Here is a 26,136-nt window from a genome sequence, read left to right on the forward strand (position 1 = left end):
TGAAGTACTGAGGCCTACAGAAAAAAAAAAAAAAGCTTTTTAATTATAAAAATTTAAATCTATTATTTTTCCCTTGCTTTTATATAAGACTGTCTCTTAAGACCCTTGATCTCTAAGATCAATTCAATTTTCTTAGATTCTTTATGGTTTCATTTTTTACTCAATGAATTCTGTTATCGGCAGTTTTATTCACCACACAGAATGTGGGAAACAGTGTGGTAGCACCTTAATAATATAAAAAAGGAATAGAGGTGATTGATGTCCTCGAGGAGCCTTCTAAACTAGGACGGATAAACGTTACAAATGACCACAGCAGAGGTCATTAATTAGTAAGTGCCTTTATGAAGTACAAAGTTGTTCAGACGAGAACGGTCATTTCCAGACAGGGGTATCTCATAAGGTCAAGAATGACTTCAAGACTTTTGGACTGAGAAATAGAAAGAATGAATTGCCATTTGAGATAAGAAGAGCTGCTGTTGGAGCAAGATTTGGGGGAAGACTTGAAGTTCAGTTTAAGGCATGTTATTTGAGACATCAAACAGGCAGCTGGATGCATTAGTATGGAGTTTGGAAGAATGGGTTGGGCTGAGGATATAAATTTAAGTCATGTGCTTATAAAAGTCTTTAAAGCCATGAGACTAGAAGAGGTCACTAAGGGAGCAATCAAAGTTTAGTTCCTTAACTTCTTTCATCCCATTTCCCTCCATTACAATGAGCTTCCACTTCATCCTCCAGTGTCTCTGGTATTCATATTACTTTTGCCATTCATACCCACAGTTACTGTCTTCCATGCCCTCCACCCAATCTGTTAGCAAATCACATTGGCTCTACCTTTAAAATATACCCAGAATCTGATCACTTCTCACCAATTCTTCTGCTATCCTCTTAGTCTCGGTCATCATCATCTTTCACCTGATTACTGCAATTCGTCTAACTGGTTTGTCTCCCTGCTTCTACTACGACCCCTTCATCTATGCTTAACATGGCAGACAACAGAATCCTTCTAACATGCAAACCTCAGCATGTCACTCTTCAGCATACAATCTGGCTATGGCTCCCAATTCACTCAGAATTCAGACCAAGTGCCTATAATAACCTCTGAATGGCCTTTTGACCTAATTTCCTATTTTTCATTACCTTACTCACTCTGCTCTACCCACACTGGCCTACAAGCTATTCCTTGAACATGGCAGGCCTGCTCCCATATCACAGTCTTTACACTGTCTGATCCATCTTCCTGGAACACTCTTTCCCAGATATCGGCATAGCTCACTCCTTTACCTCCATGAAGACTTTGCTCAAATGTAACCTTGTCAATGGGGCCTGCCCTGACAGCCCTACTCATACCCATAACTGTAGTAAATCCTAATCCCCATTTATCTGCTTTTTCTCTTTTTCCCACAGCACTTACGAGCTTTATTTTACTATACAACTGATTTATTATACTGGTTGTATATTGTCTCTGTTCTTGAGAGCAGAGATCTTTGCACATATTCCAAGGTTGCAGAACAGTATTTGGAATACAGCAGGCACCCAGAAGGTACATGCTTGAATAAATGAATGATTCTGTGAATGATTCTGTCAATTCTAGCCCCAGTTAATGAAAAGACAGTAGTGCCATTAACCAGTCATTATGGGATGAGAGAGAAAGGCCAAGTCCCTTTGTTTAATTATCTGTCTTGTTTTTGTGTGGGGCTGGTGAGGAGGACTGATGTGAGGAGAAGAGGGAGTTACAAACGAAGGGATGAAAGGAGGATACAAGCTTTGCTTTTAGATATATTGAGTTTGAGTTGAAAAGTTATTCATGAGAAAATCTCTTGCAGGCAAATGGAAAGGGAGAGCTAGAGCTTAGGAGAAAGGCCTGGACTAGAGATGTTGAAATGTAGGACTGGAACTATCAGTGGAGAAGTGAGAGATAAAGGTAGTCATGTGAGTAGATACCATCGCCCTAGGGAGCCTGCCGTACAAGAGGAGAAGGTAGCGAAGGTAAAAAACAAACAAACAAAACAAAACAAAACAAAACAAAAAAACCTTGAAGACTATCTACATTTAGAGGGCCAGAGAAGATAGAGTATGAAAACAAAAGTCATGGAAGGTCAGTAAGCTGACGGTGTCAAATGCGGCAGAATGAGTAAGTGGTTTAAGGGTGGAAAAAGGCCTCTGGCTTCACAGTCAGGAGGTCACCCGTTGAAAGAGTAATTTCAGAAGTGCGGGAAGGATGGAGGCCAAATCTGCAAGGGACCGGGGAAAAGCAAGCAGTCGGAATTAGAGGCAGGGTACTCTCCTGAGAAGCTTGGCAATGAAAAGAAGGAGCGATGAGAAAGAGGTTCTGGGGGAAATAAGATGAAAGGTGGTGCTGCGTTTAGCTTTTAGGGAGTGGAGAAAGGGGCAGCCTCGGGAACAGTGTGTCTGTGGGACAAGGGAGAGGAGCAAGTGGTGCAGACCTTAAAGACATAGGAGTCATAAAATTTTATAAAGCTGTCACCAGCGACCTCACTCCCCAAATGTTCAGGGGTGAGGCAAGGACACAGAGACCAAGACAGCGCCAAGGTGGAGTCCTCAGCAGACTGTGAGGCGTGAAGATGGGGAAAACACGAGAAGGAAGGGGAGCTGAGGAAGTGTGCGACACAATGCACCAAGATACGGAGACAATCTAAAAAAGCAGATTTTCGGGTAGCTTTGAATTTTCTTAATAAATACTCACGTAAATGTGAGAGGACCCTGAAACAAGTAAAAAAGATTGAGAACAAAATAGCTTCAAAGTACTATTGAAGGAAAATCTATCTATAGCAATAGCAAGTTTCTTAATCCCGTGTTCCCCTTATACCTTCTATAATATCGATTCTTTTACTATGTTTTTTAAATTGACATTTTCTAAAGACCTTGCATTATTCCCTACTCTCTTTTCCCTCCTCTCTCTTACTTAAAAACCTCTTCTGGCAGAGATAGGCACATCTCTAGGATGAATATGCTATTCCTGCTCTATACCCCACTCTTCCAAAGTGAGAAGATACCAAATATGATCACTGTCAAGCTGCTTATTTTGAAATGCACACACCTCATTCTAAAACACATAATGAAAGGGAATTCTTTTTAGTGCAAAATTCAGGCAATATCATATCTGCAGCAAAACAGCATAAAATTCTATACACTCTAAGTGAAAAATTCATTTCCTACAGATCCTTTAATAAAATAAATAGGCAAAGTTTCCTTTATTGGAGGAGGTAATGTTTTCTCCAGAGGAAAGGCAGAGTCTAATTTCAGCCACGTGACAAGAGAGACTAACACTCACAGCTAGCGTATTCCAGATACTTGTTTGCTTCTTTCTCTCACTCTTTTTTTCCTTAAGAGGCACACATATCACAAATCACAATCCCCTTGAAACTTTTCTGTGCTGAATACATACTGTCTTTAAGGGTATGATACTCTTAATCTGAAAGACCATTATGATTACATTTAAATACGGTTCCAAAACAGCCTTTTAATTGTGACTTGGTTAAAAGCTCAGACAATGGAGTATCATAGATGTGGAGCAAATCTTGGTTCTATCAGCTGAGCTCTGTTAGATAATTTGCTTTACCCAGCTGAGATTCTGTACTGAAGAAGTAGGAATAATAATAGTACCAACCCTATTAGATTGCTGGCCAGGTGGCCCAGCTGGTTGGAGCATTGTCCCATATAACACAAGGTGTGGGTTTGATCCCCTTTTGGGGCGTGTACGGGAGGCAACGAACAGATATTTCTCTCTCTTTCGCTCTTAAAATCAATAAAACACATCCTTGGGTGAGGATTTAAAAAAAAAAGGATGCTGTGAGGTTTAAACAAGGTGATGCTTCTAAAGTGCCTGGCAATGGGGAAGTACCCAATGAATATTTGTTTTTATTGGACTATTAACTACTGCCCAAACCTGACCCGAACTATATTTTCCTGTCTCTAACACTTAAAAAATCTCTTTTCCAATACCTACTGGTTGAAATCCTTAAAGATATACCCCAAATGTCACCTTCTGCATGAAACCTTGTAAAATACTCTTATCAGATGTGATCTCTTTCTCCTCCAAGCAGCCTTTGTCCACAAAGACTAATTATTGACTTCTATTATGATTATTAGTGAGTAAGTTTTACCCTATTTTGGAAGACTCCTTGAGAATATAAATCAACTTCTATTCATTTTTATATTCTTCAGGCCCCACCACAGGGCTTTGCACATTCTAAATAATGAATAAAATCATAAACAATAAAACTCATAGAGTAAAAAGTAAAATCATAAAAAATGTGAAAAAAATGGGGATCATTGAATTAATCTTAGAGCTCAGAGATCTTAAGAGAAGACCAATTTACATAAAAGCAAGAAAAAGAATAGGTTTACTTCATAAAAATTAACAACAGGGTGGGGATTGACTGTGGGGAGGGGAGTAGGCAGGACAGAGGAAAGCGATGCGGGAAAAATTAGGACAACTGTAATTGAACAACAATAAAATAAAATAAATTAAACATTCATAATTCAAAATCATGATAGCAGAAATAAAAGGTAAACAAACTAGAAAATAATTTTAGTCCATACGACAAATCACTTTAACATTTAATAGAAAAAAATTTTAATAGAGAAGCCCTACATGTAAATAACATTTTTAAAAAGTCTTTATAAACAACAAAGATAGTAAAAAAAAAAAAAAAAAAAGGTGCAGACTTTTTTTAAACCACTAAATGACCAATATAGGTTATAAAATTCATGGTCTCAATTTTCTGTAATACAAATGTGAGAGAGAACACAATAAATAAAGAAAAAAAAGACTTAATGGCTTCAGATTTTTCTGAGAGTGAATCATTTGTGTTCCTACTGGTTTTCTGATATAACTAAAAATGACATTTACTGCAACGAGACTTTTACAAAACTGAAGTCAAACCAATGATGGCCTAATCACATCCTTAATGGCCTTTTCTTCCTTGGTAAGACACTTAGGTAACACTATATGAAAGAATGAACTACCTATGTTGAGTGATGTCTACACAAGTTTACTTGAAAGTCAGAAATAACCATTATAGTTCCAAAGCGGATAATGAGGATGGTAAGCTTAATTAGATGAATTACCAGCTTTGTCTCCAGATTTTAAAGGAGAGGAGTTGAACTCCACGCAGAAGAAATTTCTCATGCAACAGTGTGCAAGGCACCTACTTCCGAGAGACAAGGCTGCTCCCAGAGGAAGCACAGAGAGGGGAGAAGTCACCAGTAAGACTTTTATGCTGTACACGCAGAAACGAGACTTGTCCAACAGCAGAAGTTAAAGATTTCTCAGGCTTGAACATGACTGGTGGCATGATAAACCAGTATGCCACTTGGCAATGTATATCAAGAATCACATAAACTGTCAAATCCTTTGGCAGAGTAATTTCACTTCTAGGAAACCGCCATAAGGATCATTACTAGCACTACTATTACTAAATTACAGTTCTATCACATGATATAGCCTTTTTTAAAAAGGAATACTCGGAAACAAAAAAAATCTCTGCTTATATCAAAAAGCATATAGAAAAACATATCCTCTCAAACAACAAACATTAAAAATACAATTACTATGAGACCACCATTTAGTTTATTTTCAATATTAAAAAATGAGTACCATGTGTTAACACAACAATGCCCACTCTAACCACTCCTATTCAACACAGCACTGAAGGTCCTGACCACTGCAGTAAACAGGAAAAATAAATTAAAAGCATGAAGATAACAAAAAATCAAAAGAAGTAAAGATTTTATCCATTTGCTGACAACTTAAAAAACTAGTGAGTAAAATTTAGCAAGGGTACAGGACACAGTTACTATCAAGATCAATTATATTTTTACATATTAGCAGCAAATTTAAAAAATGTTGAAAAACATAAAATACATCTAAATAAAATACATACAAGACCTGCACAATGGAAACTATAAAATGTTGTGGGGCGAAATGAAAGAACACCTAAATAAACAGAAAGACATAATAAGCTCATGATCAAAAAGACTTAATAAATATTAGGAAAACATCAACTGTCTCTACATTTACCTACAGACTCAATGTAATCCCCATCATAAATCCACCAGATTTTTTGTTTTGTTTTGTTTTCTAATGAAAATTGACAAACTCATTCTAAAATATGTAGAAAAATGCAAATCATCTATAATATTTACAGTAATATTTAAAAAGAACAAAGTTAAATGAAATACTATCTGACTTCAAAATTTATCATTAAGTTACAGTAATCAAGATAGTGTGGTATTGGACTTCCGGCCAAGATGGAGGCTTAGACGGACACGCTAGGTCTCCCTCTACAACTATAGAGGAATACAACTACTTCAAAACAAAGGATAACTAGAAATTCCAGAAAATAAAACTACACGGAAGTCCAACATATGAAGTTATAAACCAGCGGTGCCATTTGGGCAGGTAAGAGTTAAAGTGGGCAGTGCTGTTTGCGGTGGCACCCGGAGCGGCTGGCGGAGCGGCTGGCGGCGAGGAGTCCCAGTGGCCAAGCCCCTGGCTGTGCGCGACTCCGGAGCTGGGGAGAGCGGCTACGCAAGCCCCTGGCGGTGCGCGACCCCGGCGAGCAGTCCCGGTGGCCAAGCCCCTGGCGGTGCGCGACTCTGGAGCTGGGGAGAGCGGCCGCCGGATCGCCTTGAACAGTGAGGCCCAGGGGGGCGGGAGGACGGATCCCGGTCTCCTAGCTGAATAACTGTGTGAATCCATCTTGGACCCCCGCCCCCAAAGAAAGCACCACAGGGCTGCGAAATAGGTCGCGGACAAGCAGGCGCCGGTCGCTAATTTGTGACGCGTACACAGGCACTGCCCCCGACAGCCAGCCCAAGAAAACAAAAAGCATCTGTCAAAATGAGGCAGGCAACTTTAGAAATACCGGTAACACAACTCACCAGGCAGCAGATAGAGAACCTGACAGATGAACAGATAAGAAACCTGTCAGAGGCTCAGTTCTGGGCCATTGTTATCAGGTGGCTTACAGAATTCACAAAAGAGCAGGAAAAAGATATGAAAGAAGCGAAAAACTTTCATAACGAAAGGAACAAAACAGTATACGAGACAGAAGGAAAGGAAATAAAATCCAGAGTTCATTTCAACAAACTGGAATATGGAGAAGGAACAAGCAGTCAACCAATGCAGCGAGAGGTAATGGGAAGCAACAACGAAAGGATCAGAAACCTCTGGGACAGCTATAAAAGGCCCAACATAAGAATCATTGGTTTGCCAGAGAATGAGGAAGATGAACTAGAACTTGAAAAATTGAGTGAAAATATAATAAAGGAGAACTTCCCAGACTTGGGAAAGGGAATAGACCTGCAGGTCCAGGAAGCAAGGAGAGTTCCCAAGAAACTGGACCCAGGGAGAACCACTCCAAGACACATTATTATCAAAATGTCAAAAATTAAAGATAAAGAGAGAATCTTAAAAGCAGCAAGAGAGAAGAAAAGAATTATGTACAAAGGGGTCCCAATTAGACTATCAGCTGACTTCTCAAGGGAAACCCTACAGGCAAGAAGAAACTGGCAAGAAATATTCAAAGTAATGAAAATCCAAAACCTACAACCACGAATACTCTATCCAGCGAAATTGTCATTCAGAATAGAAGGACAGAGAAAGTGTTTCCAGGACAAAATAAAACTGAAAGAGTTCATTAGATCCAAACCACTGTTATATGAGATGTTAAAGGGACTGGTTTAAAAAAAAACAGAAACTAGGGAGATGAAACAAAGGCAAACTAAATAGGCAACGAGAAGGGAAGAGGAACTGTGGGTACGGGAAGCATATTGGGGGGAGGTCAACAGGGAGGGGGAATGGGGAAAGGGAGGGAGATGATATAGGAATTGGGGATCAAGGTAGGAGGGAATGGAATAGACGGAGAGAGGTTGGGAGGAACTGTATGCACAACTAATGGACATAATCTAAAAGGGGGGACAACTGGAGGGAGGGGGGCCACCGGGTGGAGGGGAGCAGAGGGAAGGGAAATTGGCACAAATGTAATAATTTAATCAATAAAACACATTAAATCTGAAAAAAAAAAAAAAAAAAAAGATAGTGTGGTATTGACAAACAGATTAATGAAACAGAAGACAGAGCCAGAAACAGACCCACACTTCAACTGTCATTTTCAACAGTCACCAAAGTAATGGATAAAGGCAAGTTCTGTTGTTGTTTTTCAAACATGGTGCTGGAATAACTAAATGTCCATAATGAAGAAAGAAAATGAATCTTGACCCCCTACTTCAATTCATACACAAAATGTAATTGCATGACTTAAGATAGGCAAAGGTTTCTTACATAGGAGTTGGATAGCAATAACTATAAAAAGATTGATAGATTAGACATCACCAAAATTACAAACTTCTGCTCATACTAAGACACTGATAAGAAAATAGAGGCAAGCTATAAACAAGGACAAAATATTTGTGAAACATACATTCAAAAGGGATTAGTGTCCAGAGTATATATTTTTAAAATTCCTACAACTAGTCCTGGCCAGATAGCTCAGGTGGTTAGAGTGCCAGCCCGATACGCCAAGGTTGTGGGTTTGATCCAGAGTCAGGGCACATACAAGAAACAACTAATGAATATAGAAGTAAGTGAAACAACAAATCAGTGTTCCTTAATCTCTCTCTCTCTCTCAAATCATTAAAAAAAAAAAAAAAATTCCCCCGACTCAATAATAAAAAGAAAAACAACTCAGTTAGAAAATGGCTAATTGATATGAACAGATAGTTCACAAAAGAAGTATACAAATGGCTAACAAGCACATGAGAAAGTGCTCAATGCCATCAGGGAAATTAAATAAAAAGAACATAAAAAACATACTACTACACACATACTAGGATGGCTAAAATTAAAAAGGCTAACATCAAATGATGGCGAAGATAGGAAGTTACCAGAACTCTTAAGCATTATTGGTGGAAGTACAACTACATTGGAATAAAGTCTAGAAGTTTCTAAGACAACTAAACATTCATCTTACCTTATGACCCAGCAAATCCTGTCCTAAGCATTATTCCAAGATAAATGGGAAAAAAAGTCAAGAACAAAAACATTGTACAAGAATGTTCCTAGCAGCTTTACTCATAATAGTAAAAAAGCGGAAATAGGCAAATTTCCTTTAACAGGAGGAATAAACTGTGGCATATTCATACAATGGAATAGTACTCAGCAATAAAAAGGTACTTGTACTTGTTACAATATGAATAAAAATCTCTAAACATGATTCTAAAGAAGCCTTACACAAAAGAGTACAACTCTTTGGTACTGTTTATAGGACATTCTAGATGAAGCAAACTAATCTTTGGCAGAGAAATATCAGAACATATGGCTAGCTCTTGAAGGCTAAGGCAGAGAGTGTGTGGCAAGAGGTATAAGGGAATATTTTAAGATGATGGCAATTTTTTTTTTTTAAACCTTGAGAGAAGTTTGGGTTATACCGATACAAGTATTTATTTACTAAATCTTTATGTGAATTTCACCTCAAAAGAAAAAAATAACTGTCCTTACTTGTGTGGCTCAGTTGGGTGGACATTGTCTCACAAACTGAAAGGTTACCAGTTTGATTCCCAGTCAGGGCACATGCCTGGGTTATGGGTTCGACCCCCAGTTGGGGTGTGTATGAGAGGCAAGTAATCAATGTTTGTTTCTCTCTCACATTGACATTTCTCTCCCTCTCTTTTGCCCTTCCTTTTCTGAAAATCTTTTTTTTTTTTTAAAGAAAGGAAAGTGTTAATGTTACGAGCGAAAGGGGGTTCTTTCACGTGCCACCTTGGTGTAAAACCCAACAACTAGTGTTGAGGAAAACGGGTCTTTATTTACAATATTCCAACCTGGGGAGGACAGTGAGCACTTCAGCTCAGAGCCCTGCTCTCCCACGGGATCCAGCACTTCCCTTGCTCCCCAAAAGGCTAGAAGCCAAAAACATGCCCAGAAGTCCCCCATCCCTTATCTGTCAGCTATCTCCTTCAGGATCTGGAGTACGATGTCATCAGCCTCTGTATAACAGTCCAGGAAAACATGTGCCATGTTGCACTGGATCATGCATGGTTCTCCCTTTGCCCTTTCAAAGCTGCATGATGTTCTCCCTTTCCTTGCAAACCGTGTGGATCTCCTTTCCTCCTCTCAAAGCTGCATGGTGTTCTCCCTTCTCGAAACCGCATGGAGAACTTAGCTAAAATGTCTGCTGCCTATTTTTAAACCCCTGACTGACGCAGTCAATGTGGTAACCAGTTCTGACCATTCACAGAACCTTACGCAGGCTCCGTGTGCTCTTTTTGTACCATGCCATGGTCCAAAACCCTTCCCATCTTCTTGGGGCCTTGGAAGAACCAAAGCCATCTGTGTAACAAAAACACTAGCCACTAGCCACAGGCATGTGAAGGCATCTTAAAAGCTGTTTCCTTTTCCCCATCCCCCAACCCACATGCTCTGGGGATTTTTGGACACCCCCATTCTGTAACATTAAGACTGATATAATTCTAGTTAATAATATTCATGCTGAACTATTAGCTGAAAGTGTATTGATGTCTGTAACTTACTTTTAAAACACATAAAAGAATAAAATTAACTGATGGACAAATAGGTGGACAGATAAGTGGAAAAACAAGCACGGTAAAATATTAATGATGATATCTAGGTATAGGTATACAGGAATTCATTGTAGATTTTTATTTTCAATTCTTGTGTATGTTTAAAATTCATAATAAAATGTTAGGAGAGCCCTGGCTGCTGTGGATCAGTGGATTGAGCGTCGGCCTGCGAACAAAGTGTCGCTGGTTCAATTCCCAGTCTGGGCACATGACTAGGTTTGTAATGGGTCATTTTTTACTCTTTTCCATTTTTTGCGTTTTACCCCAGTGGCAGGTTATTTTTTTTGCTCATGTATCCTAGCAACCTTGAGGCCCCCCTTTGCTAGCTGACCCTAGTTGTAGCCAAGGACATGAGAATAGTTCTGCGCCAAGTGTTTATCAGCTGAAGCTCCTTCTAAATTAGAAAGTGTGTGTATATATAGTTTCTCACACCTGTGTAGGTTTTTTTTGTTGCTATCTGGCTACCCCAAGGACATGAGTATAGTTCTTTTGCCTTTAAAAACCTTTTAGTCTGTAAGGCGGGGTGGCTCTCCCATCTTCTGCTTCTGAAAGTGGGAAGACTCGTCCCTGGCCAGGTAAATAAACGTCATAAATTTATTTCTAAATTGCCTCTTGTCCCCTTTGCTCGCAAATGCTCCATAACAGGTTGCACGCCAGGTCCCCAGTTGGGGGCGCGTGAGAGGCAACCGCACATTGATGTTTCTCTCCCTCTCTTTCTCCTTTCCCCTCTTTAAAAACAGATAAATAAAAATAAAATAAAATAATAATAAAAAAAAAATAAAGTAACCTTGTTAAAAAATAAATGAAAAATAAAAACAACTTTGAGAAAAAAATAAAATAAAATAAAATGTTAGGAGAAAAACAAGTACCAGTGTTTTGATGATGATAAAATATTATTTTTTACTTGTTTTGTTCTATTTTCTAAGTTCTCTATAATGTGCTATATATATAGCCTATAATTTTAAACATTTTTAAAAGAAAGAGAACCAATTACATTAATTAAATAATCAAATATCAAATATTTCAAAACAAATTTAAATGTTCACTTTAGAGTCAATGAAACTTAAAATAGCCACCATTTTTAAGCCCACCACTACTTAACTCACAAAAAGCCTTAAGCTAGTTATGTAGCAAGTCACTGTTTTTGAACTAATTAAAATGTGTTGAACTAATCAAATGTGGTATTAAACGTTTTTTCTTTTAAAAATGCTTTACATGACTGTTCCCTTGTGCTCAAACTCACTACCCAACCCCCGTCATTCTGGAATAATGTATGCTCTTCAAAAGTACATCGTTTCTCAGACTCTGTAATAACCAAGCAGGGCAAAGTTTCTTAAGAAATCTGAGGGTTGGCTGTTTACTTTCAAAAGGGCATTATCTTTAGATAAGCATGAGCTTTAAGCCAGGTGCTAGTCATTTGTGTCTTGTTAATTTCCAAAACAAACAGAGGAGAGTGCCATGCAATTTCCATTACACACACTTCACCATTAGTACCAGGGTTTATTGGCTTGACACTGCTCCAGGAATAATGGTTTCATTCCTCACTGAAATAAAATAATGTGCCACATAACTCAGAAATGCGGAACTTCTGAAAAATGTTGTCATGTTAAACATGGTTATATACTTAAAGTCTCCATTATGCCAAAACAAAGGCCATTTACTGTAGAGAACTTACACGGGGCATGGAGAATTCTCACATGTGCCTCAGACTTACCTCCTCGCTAAGTCATATGATTCCGGGTGAATACAAGTTTGGTCCAAAGGCTCTGGCCTCAGTACAACATTTGCTGCAGTTTTGCTCTTCTTCTTGCCCTGTTTCTCATTTGTGACCTCAACACCTGCTGGAGATGTCACAGCAACTCTCTGATTTGGGCCTGCTGATTCAGTTTGCTGACTACTGTAAGCATGTGAACAAAGAGGTAGGGGGCGGGGTGGTCAGGTTGGGAAGAGAAGAAAAGAATCTTTCATTAAAAAGGTGCTTATTTTTCTGCCATACACAAACAGTAACCAGACTCTAACCATTTACTTCACAAAAATTACCAGATATTTGTTTAAACACTGTTACTGGATTTTTGTTACTTAAAGCCAAAAACATTCCTAACTGATTCATTCAGCCTGTATAATTGGCATTCTAGAAGAAAAAAAGAGAAAAATGGAGGGAAATAAATAGAAAGGAGGGAAAGAAGAAAGAAAAGATCATTTCCCAAAGCAGAAGAAAAAGACTCATATTTGACATAGTGTGGAGAAACTTACATGATTTTATAAGTCAAGAGAAAAAAAATAAAACATGTTTCTTCAAAAGGAACTAGAATCTGGCATCAAATTTCTCATTGACACTTGTAAGATGCCAGATCACAATGGGGCAATGTCTTAAGAATTTTAAGAGAAAATGATTTTGAATCTAGAATCATATACCTAGCCAAACTAGCATTCAAATAGGAGAGAAAATTAAAATATTTTTCAGATGTAAGGAATAAAGTGCAACCCATATAATTAATATACCTTCTCTGAAAAGAGTTTCTTAAGGATATCTACTCCAGACAAAATCAGTTCAAGAAAAATGATAATGGGTGCTACAAGAAACAATGATAAGCACAGAAACTATAAGAACTTATTAAGTTAAATAATTCCTCATGAATAATGTAAAAAAAGATACATAAAAGTAGTCTGAAACTAAAATCCCAGATTAACACATCATGGAAAGGTAGAAGGTTGGGAAGGGACCTAAGGTTCTAATCTTCTTCTGGAGGAGGACAGACATCAAAAGTCAGTCCAAGTTAACTTTAAATATAATCACCAGAGCACAAAAGGGATACAACATGAAGTCACTAAGGGGAGATAAAAATGAGCTGGAAGAACAAGGAGAGAAGCAAGGAAAAAAACTGGTAAGTGCCATGAATGGCATGAAAGGAAAAAAAATAAGAAAGCATGAGGAAGAGAAAACATGTAAGAAGGAAGATTAAGTCCAAACATATCAATGAATATATTTTAATATATTAATAAATGATTGAGCAAAACCATGAAATCTACTTGTTTATAAGAGTCACAGAAATTAATTAAATGCCACAGAAAAGCCTGAAAATAAAAATGTTTTCTTTTGGTACTTTTACAGTCTCACTTTTTCCATTTAAGTCTATGATCCAACTAGTATTTGCGTGGGTATAAGGTACAAGATGCAACTATAGCTTCCCCCACACATACCAAGTTCCTGCAAGTTGTCATAAAACCGCTTGCTTGATAATTAATAATTTTACTGACTACTTGAAACATCACCTTTATTCTGTTCTAGTTCCATATCAAAAATAAACTGTTTCATTAGTATAGCTTTATAATGTATTGTACTATCCAGTAGGGCTGGTTTTCCCTCAGTCTTTTCCAAAATAAAGATTATTTGTCCATATTGCCTTTATTATAATTTTTGTCAAAAGAAGAAAAAATACAAATAAATGAACCAGGTAATCTCAACATAGGATATACATGAACGCTCTTCTTTCGTAAATGAGGCTAAGAAGTTTATCCAATTTTTTTGCTTTTGTCCTAACAGAATTAAAAAGCAAAAATTAGTTCTTAATCAACAGAACTGATCATCAATGCTTTGGTCAGTTATCAGTGATGAGGGAATGGGGAAGCCCAGCCATGAGTAGGGGAACAGCTGTCAATATGAACTGGCCATTGTGAAGTCTTCTTTGTCACTCACCTTGTACCACTCCTTCCCTCAGGGTGCTCCAATCACACTGGCCCAAGTTTCGTTTTCTGAATACACAATGTTAGGCCTGCCTTAAGACCTTGCACACATCCTGTTTACTTTTCTGTGTGTGGCTGGCTCCTTAATTTCATTCAAAATTTGGCTCAAGTAACTTTTCAATGAATAACGTGTAAAGCAGTTGTACTGCTCCCCAAGATAGTGTCACATCTCTCTGTTTTCATTTTTATAACACTTATTACAGCTGAAACTATTTATTTTACTAGTTTATTTATTGTCTGTCTCACACATTAAAATTTAACTCCAAAAACACACGGAATTTGCCCTGGCTGGTGTGGCTCAGTGGATTGAGCTCCGGCCTGTGAACCAAAGGGTCACCATTGATTCCCAGTCAGGGTTGTGGGCCAGGTCCCCAGTTGGGGGCTCACAAGAGGCAACCACACATTGATATTTCTCACTGTCTCTTTCTCCCTCCCTTCCCCTCTCTCTAAAAATCAATAAATTTAAAAATAGAAAAAATAAAAATTAATAAAAATAAATAAAATAAATAAAAACAGGGAATTTGTTGATTTGTTCACTGCTGTATTCTAGTGCCTAGCAAATATTAGATAGTCAACACATGTTGAATGAAGAAATGAACAGACACTTAGGATTTAGGCCAATGAGTTGGAAAGGAGGATGATAATAGAACCAAAAGCGTACACTTTAATAATCACCTGCAAAATTTTTGAATATAATCCTGGTTAATTCTGATGAAGCCAGCACACTGTTGGAAAGATTTTGGACCCAGTCCTTTCACTTTCTTCAGCTGTTCTCGGTTGATGAAGGGCCCATTTTTCTCTCGACATTCAATGATATTCTTGGCTCGGTTGGCATTGAGTCCTGCAATATGCCTAAAAAATGAGAAGTGTGGCAGTTATAATAGTTCCAAGAGTACTGAAAGAAAAACTCTCATCTGAAAAGACAATGATGTAAAACATCTGTATCACAAAAAAATTGCAATTATATATTGTCATATTCTCTAGTTAAATTAACAAAAAAGGGAATTAAATTGAAAGACAAAGAGAAAAAGAGTTGTCTAAGAGGACTGAAGCCAGTAGAGCCATAAAGATGTTGGTGCCCTAGTTATTACTGGAGCAAAGAAAAGGACTGTTCCCCACAGTATTTCTCCACTATTCACATTCTTTATATTTCTGAATCAAGTAGTAACTCTGCCATTTCCTGTTGAGTTTACAAGGTGAGTTAAGAGCAGAAGTTACAATAGCTACACTTGCATTTCCTACCCTATTTTTTTAAATCAGCCTGTTCCCACTAATGTAAGAGACTTGAACTATAGAAAGGTACTTATCCATGTCATTTTTAGTATAAAAATATGAAAACTATATAATTAGATAGTTTGCTTGTTGTTAATTAAAAGATTACTATTCAAGAGACTCTTAATTCTATTATAGAATTCCACATGTGGAATTGTGAGCGCTTGTCGCTATGGTAGAAAAGCAACACCTTAAAATGTAAGGGATATTTTCTGCTATACCCATTTCAAAGGGAAAATGTTCTGATCTTTTCCAGAGGTCCAGAATTTTATGCTGCATCAACATATTTGTGTAATAAATGCAAACTGAACAAAAATACAGCTCTTCCAGTAAAAAAGACAAAGTATATAAGATGAGATTATCATATGATGAAGATTTTGATATGTGACTTGTGGAATCAAGGTAAAACTGTGGTAACCATACTTGAACCCCCAGAATTTATCCTTTAGTTACTGCCAACTTTGACAGATGTATGCAAGAGACTAAAGTAGTGAAAAATATCTACTCTCATGTGGTGGGAAACAGCTTTTTGCCATGTTAACCTTATTTAAGTTCTATTAGTGACACTAATGCACTCAATGGTAACCATATGCTCTTTGCTTTAGATTTTCAGTATTAAAAATGATAATGTGAATCGTTACAATTCTTTTCTTAAATGATGTCTTCCCTTCTGACTGATTACCTAAAGCAATATATAAACTCACAGATTTTTCTATACTTAACAACTTCGCACATGTGCCCCCTTGTTCCACTGTAACTGGATAACCAGTTAAACCCAAGATTCTGTGATCTTCAACGACAGATTTCTTGTCTCACCTTAACAAAACTTCTGAACAAATGTTAATATCCACTCCCACAAAGCTGACACATTCTTCTACAACACTGTCCAGTGTTGCCTTGAGCAAAGTTGGGGATACATCGTGCTTAAAAGACAAAAGTCAAATATCAATAAAAATAAAGAACATAAAATTCTTAGACTATTCCATTATTTTGCCTATCTAGCTGGCTGAGGTACAGCATAGTAAATCTCATCATTTCTTTTAAACAGCTTGTTAGCAGATAGAAGTAAGCTGAACTTAAGGAATCTGTGTTTTCTTACTCTCTAAATTACTCATACCCTTCACTCAAATATAATAGCACCAGCGTTTTTCCCTTTTCTGAAATTCTGCTTAGAGCAGTGGTTCTCAAACTATAGCTTGCCAACAAAATCACCTGCAGGGCTTGTTAATCACACAAGATGCTGGGCCCCCACACCCAGAGTTTCTGATTCAGTAGGTCTGGGGCGTGGCCTGGGAATCTGCATTCTAAAGACTCCCCAGTAATGTCATTGCTGCTGGTTCCAGAAGCATACTTTGAGACATGCTGGTTTCTACCATTTACTCACTGCCTTGTAGTGTTAGCTTCACTTGCATATGTAGTCCCTTAGTTCCTCTTAAGAGAAGAAAGTTTACATTATAATAGGAAGCAGTACACTACTAGTCAATGAGTTTGACAGTAAATAAAACCCTCACATTTCATCAAATGGAAGATACTATTATTTATATGAAGCACTATTATTTTATGTACCACTAAGAAAATACACTGCTAGTTAACAATGATAGAATGTTTTCCCATTAATTCGACTTTTTATTTTTTAATATTAAAAGACCTCTTTTAAAGTTTTAAAATTATGTATGATGCAAAGATAAAAAAGAAAATATAAATAATCTAAGCTGATTTTCTTCATATTCAGCATTCAACTGTTCTGAATCACTTCTTTTCTCAGTCATAGATGTCCAAGTTTTTCAATAGAACATTGAGATTTTCTTTAAAGCATTAGATGTTCATTCTTTAAACTTTGATAGTAGTCTCACGTTAATCTTAACAGTAAGCATCAACAGAAGAGAACAAAGTTCCTATTCTTACCTTAAAGTTTTATTGTTAAATGATTTGTTAACTAAAATAGTGAAGTTCAAGTCAGTCCCCAGGGTTAACAATCAAGTGTCCACAGAACATACACCAGTATTGGAAAGTAAATATTTCTTGGCTAACTGAAGCCAGATTACCACAATGAATAAGTAGTTCATAATATATGATGTTATTCATAATTTTAAAATTAAAGATCCTCCAGCTGTTTTCCAGCTATGAAACTGGAGGTCAGCATCCTTCTCTTTTCCATATGTCTTAGAGAAAAAAGGATATAGGTTCGATCCCTTAAACTCTTAGGAATACAATATAGTAAATAGGGCCCCAAGGTGTTGTGATTACATTATCATCTCTTAGCAACAGTAGAAGTTTTTGTTCTGAAGGCTGAAGGGTAAGGTAGTACTTTTTATTTCAGAGAAAGCCTACTTGATAACTGTCCAGGCCATGGCTAAAATATTTAAATGTAATTTTAAAAATCTAATAAGCAAACATAATCATGAAAACGATCATAAAGAAAAACCTAAGACCCCACTGAGAATCTGATCACTATTGAGCTACAGCTTTAAAGAGACAGGACAGTCTAGCCCTGAACAGTATAATGGTATAATGGCTCAGTTGCTAGGCGTCAGCCTGCAAAGTAATAGGTTGTGGGTTAGATTCCTGGTCAGGGCACATGCTGGGCTGTGGGTTCAGTCTCAGCCAGAGCCCACTCGATAGGCAACCGACTGATGTTTCACTCTCACACCGATGTTTCTTTCCCTCTCTTTCTCCCTCCCTTCCCCTCACTCTAAACATAAAACCTTTTTTTTAAAAAAAGCAGGATAATCTTTTTAAGAAATCTAAATAGACGAGAAACAGTAAAATGGAAAGAGGACTTAAGAAAAAAGTGAGGGTAAGGGACAGATAACAATGTAGAGGCAAGGACAATGATAGCAACAAGAGAAACTATCTGAGGAAAGAGATCAAACCCTAAACACACAGGAAAAACTAAGAACAATGGTTGAAAGCCAATAGAATAAAGGCAAACACAACTCCACATACTTCAAAGCACACGAGATGCTTGAGGTAGTTAAATGAGTAGCAATCCATGCAGCAGGCATTCTTGGTTGTCTATCCTACCTCTAGCCTCTAACCCCTTTTTCTCCTTGCAAACAGAAGCACGACTGTGTTTCACGCCTCTACCCTACCTCTGTGAGGCCATATGGTTGGGGAAAGCTGGCCACAGCTCCAGCAGATGATAATGACTGGTTAAAACCAGTGGTTTTCAAATTGAGGGTTGTGACCAATTAGTGGGTCATAAAGTTAATTTGGTGGCTTGCCACCAGCATTAAAAAAAAAAAAAAAAAAAAATTCAAGGAAGAAATAGAAAAGACCACATAGAGAATGTTGTATATGTCCTTAACATGGAATGAACAGTGCAATAAAAAATGCAGCCAGTTGAGACCAGGAGCATGTGTTTTGTTCAGTGATATATCATTTGATTTTCTGATAAATGATGGTCATTTTGACCAATGATTGATGGAGAGGTTAAAGAATAACTTTTCAGAGTTATGAAGCAAAGAATCAAATAAAAGTATGACTTACGGCCAAGATAGAGGCCTAGACAGATATGTTCCATCTCCCTCCACAACTAAGAAGGAATACAACTACCTCAAAACTGGAAATAACCGGAAGTTCCAGAAAATCAAGCTGCATGAAAAGTCCAACAAACAAAGACATAAGGAAGAAATACTCATACAGACAGGTAGGAGGGGCGGAGCCGGGGTGGAGAGGACGTGGTGTGGTGCTGGCAGCAGTGGCGGCGACAGCGGCAGGCCAGTGGAAAGCACAGTCACCCGTTTTAAAAAGTCAGGAGGGACACCTGGGGAGCATACACAGCTCCTGACCAGACCGTGCAGCTCACAGTCCCAGCACCAGGGAAAATCAAGCCTCATTGCTTCTGACTGTGCAAACCAGTGGGGGTTGGGGCGGAGGAAGAAACTGCCAGTCTCTCAGCAGAGTCCACTTGTATAAAGGCCCCCTACAGTCCTAGAACATCCATAGACCCATACACTCTGGGAACGACAGCTAGGGAAACAGCTAGAGAGGCACCAGTCCCATATGGAAGTGGGAGAAGTGCCTAGAAAAGGGGTGAGTGTTAGGCAAGTGGCATTGTTTCCTCTCAGACCCCTCCCCCACATACAGTGCCACAACGTGGTGAAACAGGTCACCCTGTACTGACGAATTCCTTATAACGTAATAGGAGCGACAGCTCTACCTAAGACACAGAGGCAAACAAACACAGGAGCCTGTCAAGATGAGGCAACTGAGAAGCATGGCCCAAAAGGGGGAACGGATCAAGGTTCCAGTGGCAGAACTAAGTGATGTGGAGATAGCCAACATAACAGATGCAGAGTTCAAAACACTGGTGATAAAGATGCTCATAGGCTTGACAGATATGCCTGAGTACGGCAAAAGCATAAGAGAAGTGAAGGCTATGCTAAGTGAAATGAAGGAAAATCCACACATGGGCAACAGCAGACCCTCCATATCACCCTGCCCAGGCTCTGTAGCTTCAGCTTCACTGGAGAGGACACTCCAGCGTCATCGCAAGATGTCGATTCAACATGGGAGGAGACAGATACCGTGTCACTCCCGAGTTGGACTGCACAGCCATTCTCGGCCATTCTCGGCGGTGCAGATAGACTCTTAAGAAGCTACACCATCGTCTCTCGAGGCTCTGTAGCTTCAGCTTCACTGGAGAGGACACTCCAGCGTCATCGTAAGATGTCGATTCAACACGGGAGGAGACAGATACCGTGTCACTCCCGAGTCGGACTGCACGACCATTCTCGGCGGTGCAGATAGACACTTAAGAAGCTACACCATCGTCTCTCGAGACGGACGGGTGCCGACCTTAAAGTAAATCAGTTTAAACACTGAAGAGAAAAAAAAAAATGAAGCAAGCTGAACTACCAGGTTTGGAAATGTTAATAATGATAGACAAAATTGAGGGAAAATATTGACTCCCATCAGCAATCTTTAACTTGACATGAGTCACATTTTAAATAGAAAATCTATAAATCTTTAAAATAAATGTGACATTAAAACAGATTTTACAAATAAAAAAGCCAATAAAAATGACAGACCTTAGGCGTATTCATCGTAATAATGTTCTACTAGATGTCAGTCTAAAACCTTCAAAATTAAAAATCAAACAAAAACACTTGAAACATCCATACTAGAATGGCTAAAATGAAAAAGACGAAGCACACCAAGTATTGGTAAGAATGTAAAGAAACTGGAATGCTCAACATATCAACACGATAAATGAATTTTAGGTCAGATTTGCAAAGACAGTTCATTAGAAAATTTATTTTGTATGGTTTAAATATAATTTATAAAACTGAACCAGATATATTTACATAATCTAAAAAACGCATTATTATTCAATATAAATTAAATTATATAAAATGCAGAATAAATTCCTAGAAATACAGAAATTGTCAAAACTGACTCAAGAAGAAATAAAATCTGAACAGACCTATAAGTAAAGAGATTCAATGAGTAATCAAAAATCTCCCAACAAAGAAAAATCTAGGATGAGAGACCTTCATTGATGAATTCTATCAAACATTTAAATAATGAACTCTAATTCTTCTCAAACTCTTCCAGAAAATAAAAGAGAAGGAAACACTTCCTAACTCACTCTATGAGGCCAGTATAATCCTGATAGAAAAGCAGACAGAGATACTACAAGAAAAAAAAAAATTCCAACAAACAAAAATAACAAACCAATATTCCTTATGCATATAGGTGCAAAAAGTTTCAACACAATACTAGTAAACGAAATCCAACAGCAATTTAAAAAATTAAACACCATGACATACATATTATGCATTTAGTGTATGTGAACTCAAGAAGCAGATACATATTTTTTTCCGTTGAAAAACAATCTCTTAGCATTTTTAAACTTTTAGTTTTGCAACTCCTCAAATTTAGAAAAAATTTTCAAGAGTAGTGAAAGAATTTCCTCATTCAAATAAATACTTCAGTGTGTATTTCCAAATACCAAGGACATTGCCTTACATACTATTCACTGTATAACAGTTAAAATCAGAAAAATTATCATTGATATAATATTACCCAACGCACAACCCATACTGAAATTTCATCAATTGTCCCAATTCTACTTTATAGCATTTCCTTCCCAGTGCAGAATTCAATCTACAATCACACACCGAATTTACTTATCTTTTTATACTCTGTGCTAGGCAGCTTTCAAGATGGTTCCCAATAACCCCCAATTCCTGGTACTCATGTACTTGTATAATCCTGTTTCTTTGAGTCTACAATTCATTAATAATTCTTGTCTATAACAACTATCGCTAAGATTATTTTACCATTCAAATGACTGAGTTGTGTGAAAAACTATTTTTAATCTTGATTCAATAAAATTGAGTCACATACAGTAAGCAGACAATCAATAGTGTAGTTATGAGACTTCCAGCCATGCTAGAGGCCTAGACTGACATGCTCTGTCTCCCTCCACAACTAAGAAGGAATATATCTACTGAAAAACCATAAAGAACCAGAAGTTACAGAAAATAAATGGGAGGTCCAACAGTGGTAAGCACAGACACCTGTAATTAGGAGGAGGCGAGAAGAGCCTGGGGAACAACCCTGGCTACAGACCAAACACGTCAGCTTGCGATTCCAACACCGGGGAAGGCAGACCCCCATTGCCTCGGACTGTGAGACCCAGAGGGCATGGGGACAGAGGAGGAGGCTCCTGGCCTCTCAGCTGAGAGTGAACGGCAGGAATCCATCCTGGACCCCCGTCCCCACACAAAGTGCCACAGTGTGGTGAGAAGGGTAGCCTGGTTGTGAGGAGTGCACAGGGCTCCACCCCTGATAGAACAGGAGGTGCGACAGCCCCGCCCAGGAAGCAGGATGGCAGGAATCATGATAGAGATCCCAATCACACAGCTGACCAGAAAGGAAATATATGATCTATCAGACCAGCAGACAGAAAATCTTTCTTAGGCTCAGTTCAGAGCTGTAGTTATGAGACAGCTTACAGACCTAACAGAGGATCTTAAACAAGACGGGGAAGGAATGAAGGCTAGTCCTGCTGAAATGAATGAAAACACATATGAAACTAGTGGTGAGGGAAAGAAAACCAGGGATCAAATCAACAAATTAGTACATAGGGAAGGAACAAACAGTCAACCAGTGCAGAAAGAGGAAATGAAAAGTGAGAAAAATGAGGAGAGGATCAGAAAACTATGGGACAGCTATAAGCGGGCCAACATCCAAATCATAGGGTTGCCAGAAGGTGAAGAAGAAGAACTAGAAATGGAAAAATTATGTGAAAAAATAATGAAGCAGAACTTCCTGAACTTGGGGAAGGAAATAGACTTACAGGTCCCGTAAGCACAGAGAGTTCCAAAAAAACTGGACCCAGGGAGAACCACACCAAGACACATTATAATCAAAATGTCAAAAATTAAGGATAAATAGAGAATCTTAAAAACAGCAAGAGAAGAAAATTACATACAAAGGGGTCCCAATAAGACTATCAGCTGATTTCTCAAAGGAGACTCTGTAGGCAAGAAGGGACTGGCAAGAAATATTCAAAGTAATGAAAAGCAAAAACCTACAGCCACGATTACTCTATCCAGCAAAGCTGTCATTCAGAATAAAAGGGCAGAGAAAGTGCTTCCAGGACAAAGTAAAACTGAAGGAGTTCATTAGATCCAAACCACTGTTATATAAGATGTTAAAGGGACTTGTTCAGGAGAAGGAGGAGCAAAACTATGAACATTAAAATGTAAACTGTATCACAACAACCAACAACAGAAGCCAGGGAATCGAAACAAAGGCAAACAAAGTAGACAACGAGAGTGGGAAAAGAATTATAGGTATGGGGAACATTATGGGGGGGGGTCAGTGGGGAGGGGGAAGGGGAAAAGGAAGAGAGATGGTTCAGGAATTAAGAAGCATAGTAGGAGGGAGTGGAGTAGATAGGAAGATGTTGAGAAGAACTATATGCACAACCAATGGGCAAGGACTAAGTGGCGGGGACAACTGGAGCGAGGGGGATCTCTGGGTGGAGGGGAACAAAGGGAAAAGAAATTGGGACAACTGCAACAGCATAATCAATAAAACATATTTAAAAAATAGTATAGTTACTATATGTGCTCATTGGCTTCATGCATTCTAGTTTGGAACAAATTCACAAACAGCTTATATCTATAGATTAAATTAAATCTTTCCCAATTTTTGAATTTGAGGATTAAAAAATTTTATGTTTAAGTATAAATAAAATAGTATTTAGCTTTATCACAAATAGTTAGGATAAGTATTTTCAGCAGCTTTTATTTTGAAATACGTTTAATTGTATAAAGATATATACATATACACAAATATCTATGTGATGGGTATAGTCATGGTATTATGAAATGTATTTTCTACTGTGTATCATAATCACAGTCATGAAAAATAATGATCTAAGCCAATCATGGTGGTCCCATTCCACTTATTCAATTATGGCACATAAAAAGTATAAATCTGTTGGGGTTTCAGAAAGACTTCACTCTCTTAAATATAAACTTCTGTGAAGAGCTAGTCTTTTCTTCTTTTCATTCAAGGATGACTCCTGGAACCAGGGTAAGCACCGTAGTCATGTGACTGGGACTAACTTGAGGACACGGCTGACTCGCTGAGGATGGCAGGCAGCACACATGGAAAGACTCTAGTTCTTCAATACTCCTTAAGATTCTGTATTAACCAGTTCTAAATTCATCCCTCCTCTGACCTATTTGTAATATTTTCTTATTGTTTAATAAAGAACAATAAATTTCCTTATTGCTCAAATAATAAGTTGGGATCTCTGATGTTTTTCTAACTAAAGCAATCATTTTATCTGGGGGTTCGAAGTCTAGCAGAAAGATGACAATAAAAACAACTAACAATAACTGTACTATCAAAAACACTCAAGATTTTACTGCCAAAAATTGTTATAAGGCTTTATAATATTATCTAATTTAATTCTAACAATTGTACAAAACATGCATATGGTTTCATGTAGCATTTTCATATATAAGAATTTATTCTAAGGAAACAGCAAGACATACGTGAAAAGGTGTGTGTATGTGTGTGTGTGTGTGTGTTCAATCTAAAAATTTACCCAGAGGGGAATGATACAGATAAATTATAAATCAGACACAATATAACTATTGTAAGTCATTAAAAAGTATAAAGTAAGGTAGAATAGACATTTTACCAAAATATCTTGTGAGTGAAAAGGTCCAAGATAACATACTGATTTGAAATACTTTTAATTCCTGTATCAGCTAAGTTGTGAAAAATATTTCTGCAAGGATTGCTGTCATCAATAATCTCGGATTTGGCCTACATTCTCCCCCAACTTTTTGCTTAGGAAAGTACTAAAGAGTTACCACTATTCTCTAAAAGTAAAAATCATATATGTTTAGGAGAGGAAATGCTAAAAAAAGTTCAAATGTTGTCCCCATAATAGTGTCTTTGACATTAAAGCAGATGCATTGATTTTGTCATTGTAAAAACATTTCCTCGACAACTATTATGTATCAGACACCGTACTAGTTGTGCTAGGTGTTGAAAGTACAGGAAAAAGCATATGAACTACATGTCTTCAAGAAGCTCAGCTTACAGTTGCTGAAAGCTGAGATGTGGCACATCACCCTGCTGGCAGGCAGAGTATAACAGACAAGAGGACCCCAACACTGACTGTGCTAATTGCCAAGGGCTAGATGCCAGGAAAAATGAACTGTTCTGTTTTTTAAATGTTACCTAACTCCAAATTCTTGGGCAAGTTATCTGAATTGTATAAACAGTCTGTTTTGAACTCAAGGAAGTATTGTTTTGGGCCACTACATTTTTACCTAAAATTTATGAGAATTTTAAAAAGAAATATAAACAGTCATTTATGCTAGTCAGCTTTTCTGAGGTCAGAATCCACATTCTTATTGTTCCTCTACCACACAATCCTGAAGAACTGCTGATCCAAACTGCTCATTTCTTTTTTGTCCTGAAGCACTAAAATTATGTCACAATTATTTTTAAAAAGTCCTTCCAGATGAAACATTGTCTGTGGACTACAGCTACAGCAACATTTCACACTGCACATTCCATTTTAAATTTTAATTTTATTCCCAGGTGGTTTTCTGATGTAATATTGTTGAGGATTTTCTTTAGTAATTATCACTCATTCGTGTCCCTTCCTGTCTATTACTATTGCCAAAACACAAAAATGCAATTAGAAACTAAAGATGCAAAAAAGCTTTACAGGGAAAGCTAATTTCAAATAAAGCAAGTTTATTTCCTCATCTTGTATCTACTTTTCTTTGATTGACATGTGACAGTTTAAAAGAGTCATCCCAGAGAGTGTGTGTTGAATGACCCATGAAAGACGGAACTGACAGAAGAATGGGAAACATTTGAGAAAACAGAATATGTGTGCTTAAAGCATAGTTCCTCCGCCAGTTCTTCAAATCTTGTATACAAGAGGTCTTTATATGCTCCCTTTAAAGATTAAGGCAATGTTCAGGACCATAAAAGTACTGTATTTAATTTTTAAAAACTTTT

At 37.7% G+C, this 26,136-nt stretch overlaps 1 protein-coding gene across 3 annotated transcripts in view; it reads right to left on the minus strand.

The window, feature by feature from the left end:
• SRBD1 (S1 RNA binding domain 1) overlaps positions 1-26,136 on the minus strand; it is a 206,565-nt gene that overhangs the window by 15,823 nt on the left and 164,606 nt on the right. For 2 of the 3 annotated variants that reach the window (XM_090281240.1, XM_090281238.1), the window contains 3 exons: positions 16,438-16,544; positions 15,025-15,201; positions 12,320-12,502 (listed from right to left, as the gene is read on the minus strand). In XM_090281240.1, coding sequence (XP_090137366.1) covers positions 12,320-12,502; positions 15,025-15,201; positions 16,438-16,544 — 467 coding nt within the window. The remainder of the gene's footprint in view (positions 1-12,319; positions 12,503-15,024; positions 15,202-16,437; positions 16,545-26,136) is intronic. The other variant, XM_090281239.1, reaches the window with a different exon arrangement.

This window comes from Furipterus horrens, unplaced genomic scaffold, assembly GCF_987537825.1.
Source record: "Furipterus horrens unplaced genomic scaffold, mFurHor1.1.pri manual_scaffold_6, whole genome shotgun sequence".
Taxonomy (NCBI): domain Eukaryota; kingdom Metazoa; phylum Chordata; class Mammalia; order Chiroptera; family Furipteridae; genus Furipterus; species Furipterus horrens.